General features: G+C 44.1%; 1 protein-coding gene across 1 annotated transcript in view; it reads right to left on the bottom strand.

Moving 5' to 3' along the window:
• AMOTL1 (angiomotin like 1) overlaps positions 1-14,580 on the bottom strand; it is a 108,134-nt gene that overhangs the window by 71,064 nt on the left and 22,490 nt on the right. The window contains 3 exon segments of the mRNA XM_030559832.1: positions 1,051-1,957; positions 4,484-4,531; positions 4,534-4,632. Coding sequence (XP_030415692.1) covers positions 1,051-1,957; positions 4,484-4,531; positions 4,534-4,632 — 1,054 coding nt within the window.

Below are 14,580 nucleotides of genomic sequence, written 5' to 3'. Positions count from 1 at the left end.
AATAGGGTTTTAAAAAGGTAGCACTGTGCCCTTTAATTTAGAAGCTGAACCATAGTAAGTGTTAGAAAGTTTATGGCACCTCTAACTACCTATGGTGGTGACCTATAGCTTTGTTGCTTCAAATAACCTACATTAAAATGGGGACATCTGTACAGCTTGGTATTAGATTAATGATGAAGAATTGCATATCTAATTGATGTTTTTTCTACTATAATTCAATTGTATAAATATATCCAGATACTTTTACATTTATGCATAAAGTGAAATTAATAGGAATTAAGAAACTGAAGAACTTCTAAATACAATATTAGTTTTTGAAGAACTTTAGAGCTCAGAGATAATCAGAATATTGGACCCAATTCTGCTCTCAGTTACAGCAGTGCAAATCCAGAGTAACTCCATTGACTTTAGTGGAGTTAATCCAGATTTATGCCACTGTAACTGAGAGCAGAATATAGTCCACTGTATCTAAATATATCATCAGTGTTATAACCATGGGGCCTGATTCCCATTTACACTAAGGCCACTTTACACCATTCTTCCAGTGTAAAGGGCCTTGAAATGGGAGTAAATTATATTTACATCCATTTTGTGGCTCTTTTGCACTGCCAGTTGTATAAATGGCCCTAGTGCAATGGGAATCAGACCCATTTTTGTTTATATAGGACCAGAACCCGCACAAGCCAACTGGAGTTATTCCATTGATGTCAATGGGCACAGGATCAGGGCTTGTACAACTGTACTTTCATTTATCCCTTCAGAAAAGAGTTATTTATGACCTACACAGCATATTTCCAAGTCTGTGGGAAAGTCTGGTGCAATTTGATTCCTTAGTTCAAGTTGTTTAACGGGAAAAAATGCCCACAGATGAACCCACTTGGTTTTCTAGCGTTACGGAGTTGATGGAGTTCACCCTCAAAGCTAAGAAGCCGGGTTAAGAGAGTTGGCCTGTTTGCTTAAAAGCATCAACAATGTCAATTTAAAAAAAAAGTTCACAGCCAAAGAGTATTTACAAAAGCAAGGACGTCAAAGGCCAGGAGCTAGAATTACCTTGTCACACCATATTCTGGGGGAGGCTGGTATCTGACAACTGCTCCTTCTGTTCTTGCTGGCAGCGGAGCAGGGTAGGAGGGTTTGAGCATCTGCATCATCCCCGAGTGCTGGTCATTATAAAACAACCCGTGTTCCTGAGTCTTGCTGACTGGTGACACCCATCTGCTTGGCTTTGAAGGGTACTCAGGCGGGGGACCTCTGGGATCCATTCCTTTGCCAGAAGACTGAGTGGGTGGGGGTCCTCCAGTTTTGAAGCCTTTGTTACTCCCTGAGGTAGGAGGGTGTTGCTTAGCACCATTTCTCTCCAAGGATAGCTGCATTATCCTCTCACTTAGAGATCGGACATGACCCTGCTTAAGTTCTTTAAGTGCTTCATCTTTATGAGCCTGCCCACTGTTGGCCCGATTCACAGTTGGTCTCCCTTCCGTTCTCGATTTCTGACTGGACACTCCTGCAATGTAAAAACTTGGGCCAACAGCACCTGGCTGCTGGCCCCTAAAAAACTGGGACTGGGCCTTCGCCTCCTCATAAGTTGGTAGTTCTTCATTGTTCTGATGAGGCTGTGTGGCCCTGGACTGTTTCTCCATCACAGTATTGTCAACCTGATGTTCTTGCCCCTGAGGTTCCTGGCGTGCTGACTGCTGGAGCATTTGTGGGTCTTCTTGTGTGAGGTTTTCTGTGGAAGAAAGTGTGCTTGTAGTGCTGTTGGATGGTCCTGCGCTCCCTGTGGCCTGGTGCTGAATTGCCAGCAGATTCATGTTCTCATTTGGATTGCCATACCTCAGCTGCTCCTGGATCAATCGCTGTAATACTGTTCCAGCTGCAACATCCTCTGAACCTCTCATTTCCACCTCTGAGATCCCAAGGAAGTTTGGAGGGTGGAAGTTGCAAAGAGGGTCCTCAACTAAACATAGAACAGAAGAAAGTCAGGATTTATATTTTCTGATGACACCGTTATTTAAGGTTGGCAACTGCTGAGAAATCATCTAATCCTTTTACACTATAGTACCCTGCTTCCTCTCCTCCTTACCAAACAATGCAGGATAACCTTGGGAAAACTCTGAAATGCTATTAAAAATAATGAGGTTGTACTGGTGTAATTAAGAGCAGAATCTGGCTATCTTAGTCCAGTAATTTGATTTATTTCTAACTATCTATGCTATCCCTAAATGATTAACAGTAATTTTGACATGTCAGTTCTAACAAGATGATAGGGTGACAGATGCACTGCTACGTAAATCAGACCTGCTTATACAGTACCTTGGCTGCTCTATTCCCAGGTGTCAGGCACCTTAGAAATATCACAGCTAGGCCGATTAGATAAAATATATTCCACAAATGACACAGAAAATAAAAAGGATAGAACAATATCCTGAGCCACAGGAGGACGGGAGCTAAGGAAAAGTCACAAATCTCCAAGTACTGTATTTGAGTGGGGCCAATACCACATTAATTTGTACGCTGTGAAACTCATTGACTTCAATAAGGTTGCGCAGATTGTGCAAAATACTGACTATTGTCTGAACTGATTCCAGTCCACTTTTCCAACACTTGAACCCACTCACCTAGTTTTCTACTGGAAACAAGTTGCAGCTAATGAATTGCAAAAAGTGAAATACGTAGCTGGGGTCTTCCCTGAATTTCCTAGACTGCAGCAAAGCAATAATTCTATTTACACAATCTCACCAGGACTTGCTGCCCCCTCACTTACCATGCACCAGTTCCACAGGGGTGTAACTCCATCGAGACCAATGAAGTTACTCCTTAGAGACATGGGTGTAAACGAGATTAGAATCAAATCCTCAGGAGTTGGATATAATCATCACAAATTGTTAGGCAACAAGGAAGCACCATTCTGTTTTCATTTTTTTGAGGTCACTCTTGGAAATGTTATTTCTGAAGCCTGCAGTTTCTCATAGCAGTTTTTAATAAGTATTTTAAAAAATTCATGTGAAAGTAATTAAAAAACAAATGTTCTCTCGGGGTTTGGTACCTCCCTGAGGTTTCATCTGTTATGCTCACACTGTGTGATCACTTACATACAAATTGGATGCTGGATAGAAAAGAAAAATCCTCAGCTCTCCACTATGAAAATAGGTCACTTCTATTAACATTTTTGTGGCAAAGCCTTAAAGATGACTGTCGGGTTTCCAGGGGAGAGTGGATACCATGCAGTTTCACTACAGTCATGTCACACACTCTGCAAAGTCCTTCAGAGGACATTATCTGCCTATGCAGGGTCTTATCACTGCCAGGAAGTGCTTCGATCACACAATGTCCATTTAGTTAAAGTCAATGGAACTACTTAACCTGATAAAAGTTACACACCTGCTTAAGTGCTTTGCTGGATCAGGGCTTGAATGCAGAGAACACATATGTAAAAATCACTAAAATGTAAACATTTTCACACTTTGCAAAGGGATAAATTCCATCTAAATCTGCAAAATAATGAAGGGCCAAGAGCCTGCAAAACGTGCAGATGCAAAAACATCCATTTATGTGCTCAGTTGGATACGTGCATGTGCATTTACCTAACCAGTACCCAGCAGTTGCCTATTTTTCATTTACATCTGTTATTATCATTGATTTATATTACTGTAGCATCTAGAAACCACTGCCAATAATCAGGGCCCCATCATGCTGACACACTGTAAAAATATTCTTTCGCCTAAGAGTTCTCAATCAAGGTTATGACAATATACACATGTGAATGAGGAAAAACCCATAGGAGGTGGCAAATGACAAGATCACAGTAAAGAAAGCAAGTTATAATACATAAGCAGAAAACATAACATAAGTATGGCCATAGTCGGTCAGACCAAAAGTCCATCTAGCCCAGTATCCTGTCTTCCAACAGTGGCCAATGCCAGGTGCCCCAGAGGGAATGAACAGAACAGGTAATCATCAAGTGATCCATGCCCTGTTGCCCATTCCCAGCTTCTGGCAAATAGAAGCTAAGGACATCATCCCTATAATGGAGGTCTCTCTACAGCTCCTGCCTAGCCAGTCATCCATTTGCACCCTAAGTTCTATATTTTGGAGACAAAAAATAGTTGCCTATTTTTGAAAACTTGACCCAAGAGGACTGATCTGTGTTTATTTTCATAGGATTCTTGCAGTCCTATTCCCTAAGCAGAGTCTCATCCACCTTGGTCTAACGGTCCAGTGAAGAGCAATTGAGTACTGCAGTGTAACATGATACGTTGTGTTGGGTGAAAATGACAAAGGAACAAATCCAGATCTTTCACTAAAGTAAATGGCAACATTTCTCTTGATTTCAATGGGAATCAAGATTTGGCTGATGATTTTCTTAAGTTTTTACAGATCATTCTGAAGAAACTTTAAACTTCTCTTCAAGGAGTCGATAACAGAAAAAAGAAACTGGAGTTAATTTTACAGGCAGGTGTGAACGTGTCGGTTGCTTTCTTACCAGCTTTATTTTTAGCACCACTGACTGCCTCTGCTGTTAACTGGGAACATCAAGCCTGCTGGCAAACAGTTGATGGTCCTGATAAAGAAAGTCAATGTCTTCCAGTATCTGAACAGGGCTACTGGGGTTGTAACAAGCAGAGAGGGGGCCTATAAGAAACAAAAATGGGATGTTCAATGCCAATAAACCAGTCAGTGAAAGTCTTGCTGCCATGACTCATTTTGGCTGTATGTTGGAATAACGAATTGCATCTTGCTGAATGATCTGAGTGGCTTCTACTGAGTATCCATACCTCTTTTTTTATTCACATCATTTCTGATTTAGGGCCCATTCCTGCCAGGTCTGAGTGCTTTCTGGTGAGGTGCCGAACATATTCAACTCCCAGTGATTTAATTGAGAGTTGCGGGCACTTAGAATCTCTCAAGAGGTGCTCTGCACCTTGCAGGATTGGTCCTTTACTGTGGAAAATGTATCCAAGGTCAGCCTCCCAGGTAAGGGCTGCACAGGACAAATTTTCAATATAATGCAACACTGCTATTTCTAGCATACCAGGAAGGTTTATACTACACCATAATTTCAAACACAATTATTCTGCTCAGTTATACAAGCCACAGAAAAAAAATATGCCTTAAACCTAACCATAAATGAAAAGAAAGCACAGCTGTGCTTTGAACCAAACACAGGCGGCAATTCCAGCTGTCAGAGGCTCAGTAGGTTCAAAACTAAGCACTGAAAGCTTCAAAGCTCTGAGGTTCAGGATTTACTATATTCAGTTCTAGTTCAATGCCACAAAAGCACTGTTAGACTGAGGGACCAGTGATTGTTGAAGGCCTGCCACCCTGTGAACCCTCAGGAATTTAGACTATTGCTCTATATCAGTGGAAAGCTGGGAAACCCTCGCCCATAAAGACATAAAGAATTAATTTCTAACCCTGACAGGGTATGTAACATAAGCTCATAAAATCACATTATTTTGATTACTAATTTATTTCCATCATCACTGCATCAATCTCCTTTTTAAGCTGACATGATTTTAATCTCTAGAGTTAGGAATGAATATTTATATCATCTCAAACAGCCGGGGAATCTCTGATTTCACAGGATATATAAAGCATTAATGTTCAACTCAAGTGAGGTATCAGTCCCTAAAAGGCCTTGCCTAGACAATACCTTGACTTGCTAAAATCAAGCTAAAGCAGTTAAACTGTGTCTATATTGGTATTTAATGGAGTTTTCAATTGAGCTAAGATAGGCTGATTGAGCTAATACCATTGAGAAAAGCAACTTTTTTTCTTAGTCTGGACAGAGCCCAAATTGAAATTTGGCTATAATCCCAAGGCTAACACCATGCTCTTAAGAAACACACTGGGATCTTGAATGGTCATAAGTGGCCTGAACCTTGGGCTTACATGTCATTTGAAAGGCAGTCATTCAACAGCACAAGGCCAACAACACCAAGATAGGAACAAGTACCATCTACTGAATCATCAATACCATTTCTTGCACCAGTTTAGCCGTTGAGGACTCCCATCCAAATACTGAGCAGACCTGACCCTGCTTAGCTTATAAAATTTGGCAAGAGCATAAATCAAGGTATGGCCACAAAATAGTAATAGGAAGTAAATGTGGAGATTGTATTATTGAAAGAAAGGGTTGAGAAATCCAAATATCTGTAACAATCTGAATGGCAGCATTCAATTCAATCTGAAGTCCATGAAGCCTTTTACATGGAAGTTCACTGAACCCATAAATAACAGTCCTCTAATGCAGAACATAATTGTTTCGTAGAGTACCATCACCACCACATAGGTAGAGAGAACATGACTCAATATGTGCAGATGTTCTTAATACGGTAAAAGGACGATCTAGCTGGAGCATGACCAGGGTAGATAAAAATCAAATAAATCGATTTGTTTTATTTGAAATGGATTTTGATCAAATGCTCAAAGATATCTCATCATGGAATAGGGATTATACATTCTAATTCTATGGTATGAGACAATATTCATGTAATGTTTAAGAAAAGTTTTGTAAATGAGTTCCAATAGCTCATGCATTAGAGACCCAATCTTATGGGGTTCCACGGGCTTCTGTATAGATTATTTAGGCTAATCTTTCTATCTACCCAATGGGACTCAGTGCTCAGTCTAGAAGATACCATCAGAGATGCTCAGTTTTTAAGTTCTCAAACTGTGGAGTTGTGTCTCCAGAGGTACATGCTTGTTAACAGCAAAAATGTTTTTAAATAAATAAATAAATATATAGAGGTGAGAAATAACAGACCTCCACTCTACTGTCCCTCTGCAAATTTGTGTACACAGAGTCAATCCCTTACCTCTCTCTAAAAGTGCAAGGTTTTTAAAAGTTCACTGAATAGAAGATCTGCCATAGATCTGGACAAGGAGAAGAAGTCTGGAGATAAATGTGAGAAGCGAGGGACATATGCTTGTTTTGTTAAAATATTATATGTTTGCTGTTGGAGAAAAAAATCCAGAATACTTAATGTTGTTATTTTACTTAAATAAAACAATTTACTTGTCTGTCTGGTGATGTTCTCCTCCTAGTACAACATAGCAAGAAAATCCTCCAAATATTAATGATTAACCTGTTGAATTAGAGATAGTTCAACTCCCAATTACTTCATAAATATCTGCTTCAATTATCTTTGGTAAATGAAATAACCAAACAATCATTCAGTTTCTGATATAGCTGTGAAACTAATTGAAAAGTTTTCAAAATAAATCACTGTTTAAAAATGTATAGTGTGTACTTTTTAAAAATGAAACCTACATCTATCTCTGAGTTGTGAGGAATGTGCATTAAGGTTATAACAACCAACAAGAATGCACTTTTATGTAGAAACTCGTGATTAAATCGAGTCTTCCTGACTAGTGATTTAAATCATGATTTTACTCAATTTGATTTAAATTCAATCTACCCCAGCATGAACAGAACCACATCAAGGGTAACTATGCTTACATTTCTTACGGCTGCCATAATGCTAACAAAACTTAGAAGCATATCTTCTACTCTATTCTGCTCACTGCACCACCTACTACCTTGACTACATTCCACCTGATTCATGAGTTTCTTTGCAACCTATGTCTCCCACATTCTTAAGCACTCTCTGTCACCTAACTCCTTTCCCCTGCCATCAAGCACACCACTGTGGACTCTTGTCTCAAAGAAGTTTCCATCCAACTACCCCTCTCCCTCTTTCCCTTCACTGCTGAACTCCTTGAATTTTCTGCCCAGGCTTCCTCTCCGCTAGCTCCCTCCCCAGTCCTCTTCAATCAGCATCTGTCTGCTGTGAAAAAGCCCTTTTCAATGTCATCAGTGAACTTTCCTGGCCAAATTGCCTGACCTCCTCTCTATCCTGATGCTCCTTGGTCTATGGCCTTTGAAATGGTCCATCATTTCCCCATCCTCCTCAAAACTCTTTCTCTCTCTCCCTTCTAGGATTCAGAGAGCCTGACTTCTCCTGTTTCTCTGCTTATCTTTGATTCTGCAGGGTCTCTCTCAGCCGCTCCACTTTCCATTCCCAACTCTTTCTGTCAGAGTATCTCAGGGATCTGTCCATGAGCCTTTCCTTTTCTCCCTCTGCACCTTTCTCCTGAGAATCCTCATCCAGTTACACTACTTAAATCGGCACTATGCTGATAGATCTGGAAGCTACTTCTCCATACTTAAATTATCCCCTGCAGCCAAATATGCATCCTGGCTGCCTTTTTGATATCTCTTTCTCCCTTTATCTTTACTCCCTTCATTAGTCTACTGTTGTCAGCTCCAGTCTCTTCCAGCTATTTTTGGCAACATCCACGACTTCTCCTTCTCCACCATGAACACTGTTACTGACATTAATCCTGCCAGTTTTTCCTCTATCATCACTCCTAAGTCCACCTGCTTCTCTCAATTTCCACCATGTCCAGGCCTTGATTGCCTCTTGCTTCAGTTGCTGCTGTCTCCTCCTTTCTGGCTTCTTAAATCATCACCTCAGCCCTCCTTTCAATCAGTCCAAAATGCAACCATAAAATTCATGCCCCTTGCCCACTACTCAGACTGTGTCCAGCCTCTGTTCAAATTCCATCACCACCAGTTTCTCATCACCATCTGCATCAAACTAAATTTCCTGTCCCTGCTTCTAAGCCCTGCACAACCTGGCTTAGGTTTGCCATCTGCTCCTAGCTTTTTCCACTCCATCTCCTGTCCCCAGACTCTACTCATACTGCATGACAAACCTTCCCCTTTGTGTCCTTCTCCTTCTCTTGGTTCTGAGCACGCTTCCATGCTGCCGAATAAGCCTTCCCTCCTTGCCTCAGGCCATGTCTACATCTAAAATTTTGCAGCGCTGGTTGTTACAGCTGTATTAGTACAGCTGTATAGGGCCAGCGCTGCAGAGTGGCCACACTTACAGCAACCAGCGCTGCAAGTGGTGTTAGATGTGGCCACACTGCAGCGCTGTTGGGCGGCTTCAAGGGGGGTTCCGGGAATGCGAGAGCAAACCGGGAAAGGACACCAGCTTCGCCGCGGTTTGCTCTCGCTTTCCCGGAGCCACCCAGCAAACCGCAGGGAAGGAGACCTGCTTGCTCGGGGTTCCGGGAACGAGAGAGCAAACCGGGAAAGGAGACCCGCTTCGCCGCGGTTTGCTCTCGCTTTCCCGGAGCCACCCTGTAAACCGCAGGGAAGGAGAACCGCTTGCTCGGCGGTTCGGGGAACGCGAGAGCAAACCGGGAAAGGACACCAGCTTCGCCGCGGTTTGCTCTCGCTTTCCCGGAGCCACCCAGCAAACCGCAGGGAAGGAGACCTGCTTGCTCGGGGTTCCGGGAACGAGAGAGCAAACCGGGAAAGGAGACCCGCTTCGCCGCGGTTTGCTCTCGCTTTCCCGGAGCCACCCTGCAAACCGCAGGGAAGGAGAACCGCTTGCTTGGCGGTTCGGGGAACGCGAGAGCAAACCGGGAAAGGACACCAGCTTCGCCGCGGTTTGCTCTCGCTTTCCCGGAGCCACCCAGCAAACCGCAGGGAAGGAGACCTGCTTGCTCGGGGTTCCGGGAACGAGAGAGCAAACCGGGAAAGGAGACCCGCTTCGCCGCGGTTTGCTCTCGCGTTCCCGGAGCCACCCTGCAAACCGCAGGGAAGGAGACCTGCTTGCTCGGGGGTTCCGGGAACGAGAGAGCAAGCGGGGAAGGAGACCAGCTTTGCCGCGGTTTTGCTCTCGCGTTCCCGGAGCCACCCAGCAAACCGCAGGGAAGGAGACCTGCTTGCTCGGCGGTTCGGGGAACGACGAGAGGCAAACCGGGAAAGGAGACCAGCTTCGCCGCGGTTTGCTCTCGCGTTCCCGGAGCCACCCAGCAAACCGCAGGGAAGGAGACCTGCTTGTTCGGCGTTTCGGGAACGGAGAGAGCAAAACCGGAAAGGAGACCAGCTTCGCCGCGGTTTGCTCTCGCTTTCCCGGAGCCACCCTGCAAACCGCAGGGAAGGAGACCTGCTTGTTCGGCGTTTCGGGGAACGAGAGAGCAAACCGGGAAATGAGACCAGCTTGATTACCAGAGGCTTCCTCCTTCCACGGAGGTCAAGAAAAGCGCTGGTAAATGTCTACATTGGATTACCAGCGCTGGATCACCAGCGCTGGATCCTCTACACCCGAGACAAAACGGGAGTACGGCCAGCGCTGCAAACAGGGAGTTGCAGCGCTGGTGATGCCCTGCAGATGTGTACACCTTCAAAGTTGCAGCGCTGTAACTCCCTCACCAGCGCTGCAACTTTCTGATGTAGACAAGCCCTCAGGCAAAAATACCTCCATTCTCCTTAAGACTCGCTCCTTCAAGGAGGCTTATCCTCATTAGTCATCTCCTCAGACTGGTGTTTACCAACTAGATGAGCACTTACTAATTAAATGAGTAAAAATATTTATTTTACTTTATAAAAATCCATCCAAAAGTGAGAGAACTGCTAAAAACATCAGCTAAACTGCATGTCTCGTTCACTCTGCCTTATCTAGTTTCCATTACTCCATCCTGTGTCTGAATACTCCCCATCTATATTGTCTTTCTAGGCTAAAAAGTTCTTCAGAGCAGTGCTCTTGAACCTGATTCTCCACTCCCACTGGTTTCACACTGATGCAGACTAGACACCAGCAGGTGTCCTTTTGACTTACACCAGTTTAAGCTAGTGGAGAATCAGATCCTTCATCTTCACATCTGTCTGTAGCACATGGTTGTCATCAAATAAATAATGACAACAGTGTACAGCATGTTGGCGAGTCTGTACAGTCTTCGCAGGAGAGACAAGCAGCCAAGGATGAGACAAAGTAATTTACCCTGATTACTCAGAGTAAGATAAAGATAACTGAATATTTGACAGCACACCCCACACACATTTTAAAATGACATTTGCTTTCAACAAGCCAAGCTCTGCTCTCAGTTTCACTGGTGACTCTTCCCTGAATCAGTTCCACTGCCCTCAGTAGGGCTAAATGAGTGCAACTCAGGACAGAATTCAACCCAATGTCTTCATAGCCATTGATATGCAAACTCTCTCTCTCTCTCTCTTTTTCCTTTTTTTTTTCTTTTTGGTACCCAGAGGAGAGAAAAGCAGAGTTGCCATGAAATGTTAATGAATTAACCATTTGATCATTCAGAGTAGGCATGATCTGCTGTACAGAATATCTATATTTAGAGAGCAACAAGGAAAGATTACTCAACTGAGTGAATTTAAGGCAAAAAAAGACAGTCAGATTAGCAAGGTAAATTGTTCTGGAATTTGTGCTGATACCGATATAGACCAAATATATCTATATTGAACAGAATTTTCATTTCTAACATGATTATATCGCATTCTGCTACAAAATAACACAGTAGCAGCCTAACCCTGTCTACCTCACACACACAAAATTTCCTATGCATTAATCAGTGGGAGCTTTGCATAAAACAAGCCTAGATTTGCTTTATGACTATAAGCTGTATACTGCAGCACGTCAAAAAATCTAAGCAAGGAAAACAAACTAAACCATCCAGTACTGCCAACCTCAAACATTCAAAAATCATAAATCAGGCTTCCAAAATGCTGAGACTGTCTTAAAATCATGAATCTTTTTAACAATAAAAATAATTTGGGGTTCTTTTTACTTGCCTTCTGGTTGTTGAGTCTTTAGTACTTGGGCATTTTTCAACCTTTTCTCTGCAGCCACGATTCTCACTTGTCTCCAGAAGCCGCGGGTTTAAATAAAACATCAATACCATAAGACTCGTTATAACAATCATAAAAGTTGGACAATCAGGATGATCTCCCGAAGTGTTTACATGCAGGGCCAGATTCTGACCTCAGTTACACTAGTCCCAATCCCAAGTAATTTAGCCCGGGCAGAAATCATCCCTCTCTGCTTTGTCTCTGTTACTGTAGTGGTGTTTTATGTTCAGTGTCCATGGGTTTAAATAAAATGTCAGATTTAACTGGCACAGGAAACATACACCAGTTTGCATGTAAAACAGATAATGGTTGCTGAAAGATCCATGTTTTGCAGAGGGCCTTAGTCCAGACCATAGACAATAAAATAAAACATGGAAGGTATTTAAGCTTAATAAGCCGTTTCAGTCCGAGGCAGAGGTCTCTTTCTTCTTTGTACATGATGCTATTGAAGGACTTTCAACAACTGAGTTTTCTTCTCCGGAGGAGAAGGGACTGCTCCCAACAAAGACAATGGCAAAACTTCTATTTATGTCAATGGGAGCAGGCCCTAAAAAAGTTCCAAAACGTCTTCAGGGCTGGGCCAACAGAATTCACCCCAAGGTCACTTCACCATGCACAGCCTTTGTTCCCATGTACAAACTCTTAGGGAATGGCTACAATTGCAGATGTAGAGCGTTTTGAGTTAAATCAGCCTTCCTAGACCGCAGTAGGGAAAGCACTGCAATCTGTCCACACTGACAGCTTCAAGAGCACTGGCGTGCCACATTTGCAGCACTTGCAGCGATTGGGAGTGGTGCATTATGGGAAGCTATCCCAGTATGCAAGTAGCTGTAATGTGCTTTTAAAATGGGAGGAGTGGGGTGGAGTGTGACAGGGAGTGTGATGTGTGTGGGGGGGAGCAGAGACAGTGGGTTTTGGGGGGGCTGAGAGCATGTCAGCATGTGGTCTTGTAAGTTCAGACAGCAGCAGACCTCTCCCTCAGCCCACCTGCCTCTCTCTCACACACACAGCATTCCACAGTAACAGCTTGCATGCCAGCTGTCAGAAATGGAGCTTTGAAAGGGCATTTCCGCATTCCTACAGGAGTTCAAAACAATGACAAGAGTGGCCACTTGACTTAAGGGGATTATGGGACGTTTCCAGAGGCCAGTCAGAGTGCAGTAACACAACACTTTGTTCACACTGACGCCTGGGCGTTGTAGCCAAGGCACAGCAAACATTATTCCTCTCACAAAGGTGGAGTACCAGCAGCGCTTTAGCCCTGGAGTCAGAGTGCTCTACTTGCCTTGCCAGTGTGGACAGATAGTGAGCTAATGAGCCCAGGGGCTTCTTTAATGAACTGTAACTCGCAAGTGTAGCCAAGCCCCCACCTCACTCTGTCCCAATCACCCTGCATTCAAACCCCTTTTAAAAAAAACATCTTCCACAATGTCCAACAGAAGTGAACTTGGACAGGAGAAAATGCCTAAACACTAAGGGCTTGGCTACACTTGCGAGTTACAGAACATTAAAGGAGCCCCGGGCGCACTAGCTCATTACGTCCACACTGGCAAGGCATGTAGAGCGTCTGACCCACAGCTAGAGCGCTCCTGGTACTCCAACTTGGTGAGTAGAATAACGTTTGATGTGCCCCCACTGGAGCACCCGAGTGTCAGTGTGAACGAGGTGTTGCATTACTGCGCTCTGATCAGCCTCTGGAAACGTCCCATAATCACCTTAAGCTAAGTGGCCACTCTTGTCAATGTTTAGGATATGCCCTTTGAAAGCTCCGTTTGACAGTCGGCAAGCTTATCTGCTCCGAGACAAAAGCAACCATTACTGTGGAATGCTGTGTGTGAGAGAGAGGTGGGGAGGGACGGGGAGGTCTGCTGCTGTCTGAACTTACAAGACAGCATGCTGACATGAAAACCTACCCTCTCTCCCCCCACATACACACAACACGCTCCCTGTCACACTCCACCCCACCATCACCCCATTTGAAAAGCATGTTGCAGCCATCTGCATGCTGGGATAGCTACCACAATGCATTGCTCTCTGTGGCCATTGCAAGAGCTGCTAATGTGGCCACGCCAGTGCATTGTCAGCTGTGAGTGTGGACAGACTACAGCACTTTCCCTACTGTGCTCTTCGAAGGCTGGTTTAACTCAAAGCACTCTACATTTGCAAGTGTAGCCAAGCCCAGAGAGTAAGACTGACAACCGTACAAGGAAGATTTCTCCCACAGCAGGCAATGCATAAGGCCATCCTAAGCAGCCCTTTCAGAGGGCCTCTCACAAGCTCCAACCTAGGGTGGGGCCTGGGGCTGGTAGGAATGACACTAGCAGGATTCTGAGCAATGCTTCTTCCCTAAGGCAGTTTAGGGTGGGCTGCCCAAGTGACACCAGGAGGAGTTTTGGCCCCTGGAGCAGCCCAAACTCAAGGTGCAAAGGTGGCTTAAAGCAGAGACACATCACTGAATTTCACCCTGCATCCTCTGAGTCTGGGGATTTCCTAGTGTGACCCATTGTCCACATGTCTGTCTTACAAAGTGAGCTCTTTGGGGCAGGCAATGTCTTCATTTTTGTATATCATAGGACATATTGCACAACAGCACTGGTACTAAATCAATTAAACAGTAACATGAAACCCAAGTTCTCACCTTTTCCTTCTCTTCATGACAGTGCAATGAACGAAATCTCTTTGAGAGTCTTTAATGGCCCTGCAGGCTAGGCTGGCAGGACTCTGGGCCAGTCTACTGGGAACATCAGGCCAAGTGGCAGCCCTCAACAGAACACACATGCTGCTGGCCCAGTTATGGAAAGCCTGCGATCATCAGGCCACACTGAAACTGCCCGGAAGACATTTAGAGGGCCAGTGCGCCATGCAGAAGCAGTGGTATTGAAAACCAGTGCTGACAGCAAATGCGAGGGCAG

This window comes from Gopherus evgoodei, chromosome 1 (assembly GCF_007399415.2).
Source record: "Gopherus evgoodei ecotype Sinaloan lineage chromosome 1, rGopEvg1_v1.p, whole genome shotgun sequence".
NCBI lineage: Eukaryota > Metazoa > Chordata > Testudines > Testudinidae > Gopherus > Gopherus evgoodei.
The sequence above is the reverse complement of the archived record's forward strand: the minus strand, read 5'-3'. Positions and strand labels throughout refer to the sequence as shown.